Raw genomic sequence first — 12,256 nt, forward strand, 5'->3', positions numbered from 1 at the left:
AAAAAATCTGTATTTAATATATATATATTTCACTTACCGCCCAATGTTGTCCAACAAAACAATACATATTAAAAGCTATGAAAACAAATAAAGTGAATGTAACCATGTAAGCTGTATATTATGTGCAAAAAAGGGTTAAAATCTCATTTCATTCTAACATTGTAACATTTCAACCTAAAAACAAAAATAAGGCTTTTAAAGCGGAAGTTAAATTCACTAAACTAAAAATGAAAATAAATGAGAACAAAAGCACAGTTGTGTTAGGCTATTTTGATTATTCCATCACAGTCACTTTACAGTCAGTGCTATCATAAAAATAGACTTACTTGTAGGTTTAAAATTCTACATGTCACATTTACTGTCCAACTACAAATATTTCAGCGACTGTTTGGCGCGCATGCGCGCTCGTTCACTGAAGTTTAGCGGAGAATCCCAAAGCCGACGGCTCATGCACTTCTGACAGAAAAATGGAAATGTTTCCATGGATTTCTAACATTTACAGATGGAGAATATACCTGTGAAATGTAAGTTATGCATTCAGGAAGACAGCACATCTCAAACAAATTAAACAGCGCGAGTAGCCTATGTCTCTGTCAGCGGCACATGCAGCCTTTCTGTCAGAGCATCTGACGGGCCGAGCCGCTTAAACTAATGCGCAAAATGAAACTATAAACTATGTCTCACTAGTTTTTAATGGCCTTAATATGAAGCTTGTCACGTTTATAACAAATTGGATTATGCACTTTGTCACAAAGCTGCTACTCCTACATTACCCAAAGAGTGTTTGGTACCTGGTAAATGTCCGACAGGCTGCTGCTCTCAGAATCACTGGTGATGCTACATCCTGAGTGGCTGGAGGAAACGTGTGTCACCTGGGGGTGAATCCCGTCTGCCAGGTGCAATCTGCTGAAGTCTGCCGGCAGCTGCATATGGAGACAAACAAACCGAGCGTCAGGATGTACATTTGACCATAATGATCCATATGCAACCTGCAATGCAGCTAATAACCATGACAGTTAATCAGTAATTTACCCAACTTTTTGATCATATATTTATGGCCTCAAAGCGAACAGATATACAGGTGCATCTCAATAAATTAGAATGTCGTGGAAAAGTTCATTTATTTCAGTAATTCAACTCAAATTGTGAAACTCGTGTATTAAATAAATTCACTGCACACAGTAGTTTAAGTAGTTTAAGTCTTTGGTTCTTTTAATTGTGATGATTTTGGCTCACATTTAACAAAAACCCACCAATTCACTATCTCAACAAATTAGAATATGGTGACACGCCAATCAGCTAATCAACTCAAAACACCTGCAAAGGTTTCCTGAGCCTTCAAAATGGTCTCTCAGTTTGGTTCACTAGGCTACACAATCATGGGGAAGACTGCTGATCTGACAGTTGTCCAGAAGACAATCATTGACAATCTTCACAAGGAGGGTAAGCCACAAACACACGGTCTGTGATGATTTGGGGTGCAATGTCATTTGCTGGTGTTGGTCCTTTTTTGAAAACCAACGTCACTGCACCCGTTTACCAAGCAATTTTGGAGCACTTCATGCTTCCTTCTGCTGACCAGCTTTTTGAAGATGCTGATTTCATTTTCCAGCAGGATTTGGCACCTGCCCACACTGCCAAAAGCACCAAAAGTTGGTTAAATGACCATGGTGTTGGTGTGCTTGACTGGCCAGCAAACTCACCAGACCTGAACCCCATAGAGAATCTATGGGGTATTGTCAAGGGGAAAATGAGAAACAAGAGACCAAAAAATGCAGATGAGCTGAAGGCCACTGTCAAAGAAACCTGGGCTTCCATACCACCTCAGCAGTGCCACAAACTGATCACCTCCATGCCACGCCGAATTGAGGCAGTAATTAAAGCAAAAGGAGCCCCTACCAAGTATTGAGTACATGTACAGTAAATGAACATACTTTCCAGAAGGCCAACAATTCACTAAAAATAACATTTTTTTTATTGGTCTTATGAAGTATTCTAATTTGTTGAGACAGTGAATTGGTGGGTTTTTGTTAAATGTGAGCCAAACTCATCACAATTAAAAGAACCAAAGACTTAAACCACTTCAGTCTGTGTGCATTGAATTTATTTAATACGCGAGTTTCACAATTTGAGTTGAATTACTGAAATAAATGAACTTTTCCACGACATTCTAATTTATTGAGATGCACCTGTAGACTAAAAGCAAAAAGTGCTGATTTGAACTTCAATGGACTTCCAAATGTCACAGATCGCAGTTTGTCTTTCCAGCTAAAGTTCAAAGTAATGTCAGTTTTGTGGAAAGCTGCAGTCCACTACGCTATCATTTATTCATCACACCTGCAGTCTGATGTTTCTGATATGACTCCTCTCAAGGATTTTTTGGTGAAAGCTGGCCTCAGAGACATTCAATATTTTATTAGAGCTAAAACACAACCAGACAATATCTTAAACAGGGGCAATTTCCCCAATCCACAGTTTCATCAAATGCAACAAAATATCAGTCAGTTGAGTCACATTTAATACGGGGTTTCCCTATTTTCCTTCAACAGAATAGCACAGCTCATTTGCTAATGCTAATGAGTGTTGACAAGCAGTTTCTCACACAAAGCCATTCTATGACCTCAAAAGACTTGGAATATATAAGCCATACGAACAACTAAAAACTTATATTTTCCACAGTCCTGTATATTTTCCGCAAGCCTGCCATTAAGTCGTTTACATCATATACGTTGATTCCCAGAAGCTAAATTTGGACTGAAGCTGTACAGAAAATGACATTTCTAATTATATTTCTAATGCAAGACAGCCTTGGCACTGGAGAACTATCTTGGCTTACAGCAAAAACAAGGCTGGTTCATATCTACACAAAAACAATCATTAGGAAAACAAATACCTCATAATTAATGAAAGAAAGACACTGCATAGTCGAAGGCTACAAGATATGCATGTGGCATGTTTATTTCCTCTGGTTCAGTGCGAGCAAGCAGCTCTTTTTGTGGCGACGCTCTGTACATATTTGAAGGGGTGCGGTTGCAAGAGCAAAGTGTGCGTGTGTGGGGGCTTGTGCAAGAGGAAAGGCTCTGACAACAGCACTGAGATAAGGAGCTAAGAACCAATTTCAGCTAATATTATATTAGAGTGCACACAGTCACATGGCCACATTCCGATAAAGCTCTTTCAATCGGCACCTGATTGTGTTGGCATGTGTGCTCGTGTGTGTATGTGTGTTCACGAGTGAAATTGCTTTTTTTGGGAGGCTATTGGATGTCTTCAGCCAGCTGTGGCTGAGTATAGCTTTCATACAAAATGCATCTGACCTAATTTCCACTCCCATAATCATATACATGCCGGAAATGCAGCCAATTCTCCCGGGAGACGGAGAGCTTGAACACAGAGAAAACAACCTTATAGATGGAATAGAAGCAGATAAGGAAAACTATATATTTGCAAGACACCATCTGCACCAATACTGGTGCGGTAACAGGGGGAATGGAGGTACAGTAGATGCCTGCTGTTTGGTGTGCTGTGAGGCTAAAGGTGTGTTAACACTAATGTGTTGATGAATATTCCTCCTCACATACGCAAATTCATTATTTTAATCTATTGCCATGGCAGTTCATCCATATTAATTAGGGCTATTTACATCTAAAAGCAGAGAGACAACATAAGAGGAAGGAAGAAAAAAATGAGAGACTGAGTGAGCGAAAAAAAAAGAAAGAAAGAAAGAAAGAACGAACTAATAAAAAGTAAAATACAGAACGAAAGAAATACAAAAATGCACAACATAGCAAAGAAAAGAACAAAATATGGGACAACTGAATAAGAAATAAAAAAGACAAATAGCAAAGGAGACAAATGAAGAAAAATGAAAATATTTACAATTAACAAAAAGACAAAGGACAAAATGAAATGAAACAATATACAATACAAATAACAGTGAAAGACAAAGAATAAATGAAAAGAAAAAAATTGAGACGCAAATGCAGGACTGCAAGACGGACAGAGACAGAGAATGAATAACATAAACAAACAAACAAGAGGAAAGCAAGACAAAAAGAAACTAAAAAAGGACCATGTAAAAAGAAAGCACAGAATGAACAAAATAAAGAGAATGGAGAAAAACAAAATGAAAAATGGAACAAACAAACGAACAAGAGTGAAAAAAAGAAAAACAAAAGACCATTAACGAAAAACAACAGAAAAACAGATTGTGACAGAATGAAAGACCAAAGAAAAATAAAAGAACAAACAAACAAAAGAGATCAAATGAATGAAAGACAAAAATAAACATGCAAGAGTACAAAAGAACATACAAACAAAAGAGAATGCAAGAACAAGCATACAGAAGGAAAAAACAAACAAACGAAGGACAGAACAAAAGGAAGAACAAATGAAAGACAAAACAGAAGTTAGAAAAAAGAAAAGTGCACTTAATTAGGGTTCTTGAAGCACCAGTACACACTCAGACTGATGTGGTTCAGTATACACTATCAGGTCAGCGGGTGCATCCAGCACTTAAAATAAAGGCGCTGTGATAGCAGCAAAGCGCCTCACTCCTCCCTCCATATCCCTTCGCTCGTGTTCCTCAAGGCTATTCCCTGAACAGTCCTGGATGGCCACAGAGCTGTCAGCTATGATACACACATCAGCTCTCCTCTCGCTTCCACTGCAGAAAGGAGCCATCAAAACCTCCAGCATGCCAGTAAATTCACTTCTCAGGAGTGTACATGGGCTTTCCTCCCTACTGTCATAGAAACGAGCAGAAAACAATGAAACAGTTACCAGCTGACACTGAGCCATGCCATTTTTCAAGGTGTCTTTTTGTTTGTAAATGAGGGTGATTTGCACGTGATGCTTCCCACAGGAGTTTCAACTGCACAGTGTTTTACTGTTTTAACAGCATCTTCATTACGATGACAAGAGCTTTCTACAGAAATACATGCACAACGTTTAAGAAAAGACAAATGTATTTTTGTTTGAAGTGAACAGTCACTGATATTTTTAAATGTTCTTTAGGTGCATCAAAAGAGAAAAATGGTGATAAACTGAGGAGAAATATGAAAGAAAACCTTGTTTTACGCCCATCACCTCATTTTCTGAACTGGAAAATCACAGAATGGATTTAAACATGGTAAAATGTTAAACTGTGCAAGGAGTATTATTAAATTAGCCAAAACAGTTAGCACGGGAACTTTGTGCAACAACAACAGCTGTTCCAATTCTGCAGGAATCTCCAGATTTGTCCCTGTGGGTCGGCTTATGACTGAAGAAGAGAATAAAAGATTACAAAATGTTCCAAGTCCTGAATATTACACAAATGATCCATGATGTTTAATTTATCTTCCTAAAACTTTGTATGATCTTCTTATAAAATGCTTCACTTTCATAAATCTCATCGCCACAGGCAACACACAAATATTATCTCCTTCCAAAGATACAACCTGCTAGCATACACAGTTCATTTTATGAGGTGGTTCATTGAGCAAGAAATGGAGCATTGAAGACTAATGAAGTTTATTCTCTAAGGTGGGGGTGGGAGATTACTGGTTAAAGCAGTATACAGAAAATTATATTTTACCCATATATTTGTAAATGTGAGTTTGCAGGCTGAACTGAATGTAACAAGGCTGTGTACTGCAAATAAAAATTACTAGACAACACATCTTTCCATTCAGTTATCCTCACATTAAATTACTCTTATGAACTGGTTAATCTAATGAATCATTCAAAAACACTCAGAAGATGCCGGTTTTGATCATTCTGATGGATCCTTCACAGCACAAACATATGACTCAACATTGAACTCGCTTACTGAACTGTAGGTTATCAGTACTTAGTTTCATTGCAATATACATGACTCTTATAAAAAAATACGAAAAAAGAGAAATATAAGATTATCTATCTATCTATCTGTACTGTAGATAGATAGATAGATAGATAGATAGATTATCTATCTATCTGTACTGCAGATAGATAGATAGATAGATAGATAGGTAGATGGATAGATGGATGGATGGATGGATGGATGTACTTTTAGCTGTGATCTCAGAATGTGATAAGAACTCAAAACCAACAAAATTGGGCATGCATTAGTTTGGAGGGATAGTTTGACATGCAAGGTGACAAAAAGGTTTTTTTTCCCATCAGAAAAAAAGAAAATAGTCCAGCAAGGGATTAATGGTAGCATAAGCTCCACAGGGCAAAATTAATGAAAACTCAAATAAAAAAAACTGACCAAAAATGTATAATTTATCATCAACATCCCAGCCCGTTTTGACTCTACATAAATCTTGGTATGCAAAGACATCATTTAGACAAAATGTTGGTAGGGACAGCAGTCGATATACATGTGTCATTAGCAATATCCTGCCTGCCTCCCGACCGTGCCCACCCAGGGGTCCGCTCCTGTCCTTTAAGTGCCCTTTTCATGTCACTGTTGCACATAATAAAGACTTAACTCTCCTACCACACAATTTAGGGCAGGCCTCAGTCAATTAACCCAAGAGGCTTTTAGTCAAACAGCGCACAGGTCACAGACAGCACGCTACACTCACAGGAGTCCCAAATATCACTCTTGTGATGCCTCTGGTTAATAAATGCTATAGGGTCACAGATTTAACTGGATCCTTGCTCTTTAAAATGTCTATGGGTCACAAGCAAATCCAAAAAAGAAACTGCAGTCTTAATGGCCTACATAGCCAGACAAGAGTGCTACCAAAAATTGCTTTAGCTTATTTTTATGCACAATTGCATGCATACTTGTTTCGAACAAAGCCCCACCTGCCGTTAAGAATTTGGGGAGTGGATGTGGGAACCTGTAGCTTATATGCGTGTGATGAGCTCATGTCTGTCAAAGCAAAAGGTGTGACATTATAAAAAAGGGCTGACGCTGGAGGACTCAAAGCTGCAAACCTATCCCATAAGCCTCAGCATCGCTCTGGGGCCTCTCGCTTTCCTGAGCTGAGAGGATCAAAAGATTAAAGAGCTTCGGCTGGGCGTCAGATTAAACAGGACCGATATTCTCACAAACACATGCCAATATATTTACTACGCTAATGTAGGAATACAGCTAAGGAAAACGACTACTTCCTGATATTCAATGAAATAGTGTCCGCAATTAATCTCTTCAAGTACTGGTCTCCTTAAAGATGCAACTAAATGATGCTAAACAGCATGTTTCCAACTGGTCTTCAAGAGCTCTCTACACACATTCTCACTGGAGCGAGAACTGGATTCTCACTTTTTTTGGCATAAAAACATTATTAAAAACAGAAGATCACTTCTCAGGAGTGTACATGGGCTTTCCTCCCTACTGTCATAGAAACGAGCAGAAAACAATGAAACAGTTACCAGCTGACACTGAGCCATGCCATTTTTCAAGGTGTCTTTTTGTTTGTAAATGAGGGTGATTTGCACGTGATGCTTCCCACAGGAGTTTCAACTGCACAGTGTTTTACTGTTTTAACAGCATCTTCATTACGATGACAAGAGCTTTCTACAGAAATACATGCACAACGTTTAAGAAAAGACAAATGTATTTTTGTTTGAAGTGAACAGTCACTGATATTTTTAAATGTTCTTTAGGTGCATCAAAAGAGAAAAATGGTGATAAACTGAGGAGAAATATGAAAGAAAACCTTGTTTTACGCCCATCACCTCATTTTCTGAACTGGAAAATCACAGAATGGATTTAAACATGGTAAAATGTTAAACTGTGCAAGGAGTATTATTAAATTAGCCAAAACAGTTAGCACGGGAACTTTGTGCAACAACAACAGCTGTTCCAATTCTGCAGGAATCTCCAGATTTGTCCCTGTGGGTCGGCTTATGACTGAAGAAGAGAATAAAAGATTACAAAGTGTTCCAAGTCCTAAATATTACACAAATTATCCATGACGTTTAATTTATCTTCCCAAAACTTTGTATGATCTTCTTATAAAATGCTTCACTTTCATAAATCTCATCGCCACAGGCAACACACAAATATTATCTCCTTCCAAAGATACAACCTGCTAGCATACACAGTTCATTTTATGAGGTGGTTCATTGAGCAAGAAATGGAGCATTGAAGACTAATGAAGTTTATTCTCTAAGGTGGGGGTGGGAGATTACTGGTTAAAGCAGTATACAGAAAATTATATTTTACCCATATATTTGTAAATGTGAGTTTGCAGGCTGAACTGAATGTAACAAGGCTGTGTACTGCAAATAAAAATTACTAGACAACACATCTTTCCATTCAGTTATCCTCACATTAAATTACTCTTATGAACTGGTTAATCTAATGAATCATTCAAAAACACTCAGAAGATGCCGGTTTTGATCATTCTGATGGATCCTTCACAGCACAAACATATGACTCAACATTGAACTCGCTTACTGAACTGTAGGTTATCAGTACTTAGTTTCATTGCAATATACATGACTCTTATAAAAAAATACGAAAAAAGAGAAATATAAGATTATCTATCTATCTATCTGTACTGTAGATAGATAGATAGATAGATAGATAGATTATCTATCTATCTGTACTGCAGATAGATAGATAGATAGATAGATAGGTAGATGGATAGATGGATGGATGGATGGATGGATGTACTTTTAGCTGTGATCTCAGAATGTGATAAGAACTCAAAACCAACAAAATTGGGCATGCATTAGTTTGGAGGGATAGTTTGACATGCAAGGTGACAAAAAGGTTTTTTTTCCCATCAGAAAAAAAGAAAATAGTCCAGCAAGGGATTAATGGTAGCATAAGCTCCACAGGGCAAAATTAATGAAAACTCAAATAAAAAAAACTGACCAAAAATGTATAATTTATCATCAACATCCCAGCCCGTTTTGACTCTACATAAATCTTGGTATGCAAAGACATCATTTAGACAAAATGTTGGTAGGGACAGCAGTCGATATACATGTGTCATTAGCAATATCCTGCCTGCCTCCCGACCGTGCCCACCCAGGGGTCCGCTCCTGTCCTTTAAGTGCCCTTTTCATGTCACTGTTGCACATAATAAAGACTTAACTCTCCTACCACACAATTTAGGGCAGGCCTCAGTCAATTAACCCAAGAGGCTTTTAGTCAAACAGCGCACAGGTCACAGACAGCACGCTACACTCACAGGAGTCCCAAATATCACTCTTGTGATGCCTCTGGTTAATAAATGCTATAGGGTCACAGATTTAACTGGATCCTTGCTCTTTAAAATGTCTATGGGTCACAAGCAAATCCAAAAAAGAAACTGCAGTCTTAATGGCCTACATAGCCAGACAAGAGTGCTACCAAAAATTGCTTTAGCTTATTTTTATGCACAATTGCATGCATACTTGTTTCGAACAAAGCCCCACCTGCCGTTAAGAATTTGGGGAGTGGATGTGGGAACCTGTAGCTTATATGCGTGTGATGAGCTCATGTCTGTCAAAGCAAAAGGTGTGACATTATAAAAAAGGGCTGACGCTGGAGGACTCAAAGCTGCAAACCTATCCCATAAGCCTCAGCATCGCTCTGGGGCCTCTCGCTTTCCTGAGCTGAGAGGATCAAAAGATTAAAGAGCTTCGGCTGGGCGTCAGATTAAACAGGACCGATATTCTCACAAACACATGCCAATATATTTACTACGCTAATGTAGGAATACAGCTAAGGAAAACGACTACTTCCTGATATTCAATGAAATAGTGTCCGCAATTAATCTCTTCAAGTACTGGTCTCCTTAAAGATGCAACTAAATGATGCTAAACAGCATGTTTCCAACTGGTCTTCAAGAGCTCTCTACACACATTCTCACTGGAGCGAGAACTGGATTCTCACTTTTTTTGGCATAAAAACATTATTAAAAACAGAAGATTTTTGCAAAAACAGGAAAGATGGTGAAATTATATTTGAAGAACTTTTGTACTGCAGTTGCAGCACAAACTATATGATTTTGTATAATTCCTGAAGCTCAACAGGTAGAGTATGATACTAGCAACACAAATGCATAAATTAATTAAAATTAAATACAAATGCTTCAAATAATACTAAAAGGTCATGGTTTCGACAAAAATATTACGCAGTTTGCAAAATTGATGATAAGAAAGGTTTCTTGTGCACCAAATCAACATGTTAGAATGATTTCTGTATTATCATGTGACAGTAATACGTAATAAGGAACAAAAAATTTTTACTAGTGTAAACAGCAAACATATCTACACAACTTTATGAAACGAAACATAAATATAAAACATAATATGAAGATCTATCTATCTATCTATCTATATATATATATATATATATATATATTAAATAATATAAATTATTGCACTGAAATGAATCAAAGAATGTATGAGGGAGGGGGAGATGTAGAAAAATAAATGGGAGAAATCAAAATGCTCAATATGGTGGAAAACTTAAAAAAAAACTTTTTTTGTAGCCTTACAGTAAAAAAAAAAAAATCTAGATAGACAGCTGCCCAGTGGAGTTACCAAGATGGCCACCGAGTGAACTAGCAAGCCTTAAAGGGAAAATAAGGTTATAAAAACATAATTCAGTTCCGACATCTGATTGGTCAATTCATTTTTCTAGTTGTGCTCAAGCCTTCATACTCTGACGAGAAACACTTGTTCACAGTATCACTGCAGCTTGCACAGTGAATTGCTGTATTTGTTGCATAGCAACACTGTTATGTCAGGATCTGTAAAGACGTTTGAACACCAGCACATGTTTTCAGGGCTTGCACAAGGCCAAACTAACACTAGCACATTAAGGCTGACAGAATATCAATTCATTTACAGCTAAAAGTGCTCATCATTCCACTCAGCAGTCCGGTGCTGATCGCTTTCCAATGCCGCCCGTGTGCAAACACCACCGAACGTGATCACTCACTCGCATACACACACACGTTTGTGAACAAGCACTGAGGCATTCAAAGATGCATTCGGTCACAAGTGGTTTTATGAAACGCAACATATATTGAGCTGACAGCATCGTTCAGCTATGTCATAACTCCTCCCAAACGCAAACGCTCACACACATTCATCATAAAGCCATTTATAGCTCATTTTTACTGATTCCCAAGAGCTGTGACAAGCCAGTACACACACGTCTGAGCGTGTGCGGGGGTGACGGGGGGCGGTGTGCACATGGCCGCCTTCACACACTGACACACATTGCACTAGCAGCAGATGAATGAGGTCGTGGCACTCAACAGCCTCTCGTAATACAAGATTTCACAGAATCGAGTGATAAAACAGAGCATTACACCAGACTTGCATGAAATGTCAATTACAACAGATCTGCATATATGCAATTAACCCTTTAAATTGCAAAAACAAGCTATGAATTCACAGAAATGCTGTTTGAGATACAGAAATATGCCTTTTAAAATCATATAAATCTCATTTAGCTCTCTGCAATGAAAGCAATATTAGACATCCAATGCATCTAACGCTGTTCCCGTCCATCCTGATTATGTTTGGCACATCAGGCTAATCTGATGAGCGAATGCTGGTAGTATTTTGAGGAGGAGAGAGAGATTGCAATGTAGGGTTGATACTTACGGGGCTTTTATCAGCCTGGCTGGAGACTCCATGGCCGCCACCACTAACTAATGGCTTCATAATGGAGGTGCAGAGCCAGGGCGAAATTTAAGCATCCTGCTGATTCCCACTAATCTTTCCCTCTCTGCCCCCTCCAGTGAGTCTTCCCCTGTCTCCCGTTTTTCTCCCCGCTCCTGCAGGGGAGAAGAGGAGAATCTTTCCCGGGGAAGGAGGGGGAGAGAGTATGTTCGCCGGAGATGATGCTCTGGATTCGAACAACACAGTTCCCACTCCAAGAAAATAAAAATCAACGTTTTTCCTTGTCAGGTGCACACGGCATCTGTCTGTCCACTGGGTCCACAAAAAAAAAGAAGAAAGGAGAAACACAGTGCAAAAGGATGAGAAATCCAAGAAGGGATGTGCAAAAACCGAATCCTCCGTTTCAGGTAATTAGGTAAGACTCTCCCACCAGTGACGTCCAATGCCGATCGATAGCGTTGTAAAAAATGAGGGAAAAAAAGGCAAAAATGGCTGACAGCACTTTCACTGCCTCTCCATCCTCTGTCTCTCTCGTCTCCACGTGAATGGCTTTATGCAGCATTAGCCGAGGCTGTGACCAGAAAACCAACCTCACGCATCCAGACTGTCTTTGTTAAACACTCTCGGTTCATTTGTGTCTAAAGCAGGGGGTGTGTGAGTGTGTAAGAGAGAGAGAGTGTGTGTGTGTGTGTGTGTGTGTGTG

At 38.7% G+C, this 12,256-nt stretch overlaps 1 protein-coding gene across 7 annotated transcripts in view; it reads right to left on the minus strand.

Moving 5' to 3' along the window:
• Positions 1-12,256, minus strand: part of LOC107680625 (rap guanine nucleotide exchange factor 2-like) — a 142,817-nt gene that overhangs the window by 39,201 nt on the left and 91,360 nt on the right. For 6 of the 7 annotated variants that reach the window (XM_016476612.1, XM_016476609.1, XM_016476607.1 and 3 more), the window contains one exon: positions 792-923. In XM_016476612.1, coding sequence (XP_016332098.1) covers positions 792-923 — 132 coding nt within the window. Of the gene's footprint in view, positions 1-791; positions 924-11,535; positions 11,745-12,256 lie in introns of those variants that run through there. The other variant, XM_016476614.1, reaches the window with a different exon arrangement.

The sequence above is a fragment of the Sinocyclocheilus anshuiensis genome, unplaced genomic scaffold, assembly GCF_001515605.1.
Source record: "Sinocyclocheilus anshuiensis isolate Anshui unplaced genomic scaffold, SAMN03320099.WGS_v1.1 scaffold328, whole genome shotgun sequence".
Taxonomy (NCBI): Eukaryota; Metazoa; Chordata; class Actinopteri; order Cypriniformes; family Cyprinidae; genus Sinocyclocheilus; species Sinocyclocheilus anshuiensis.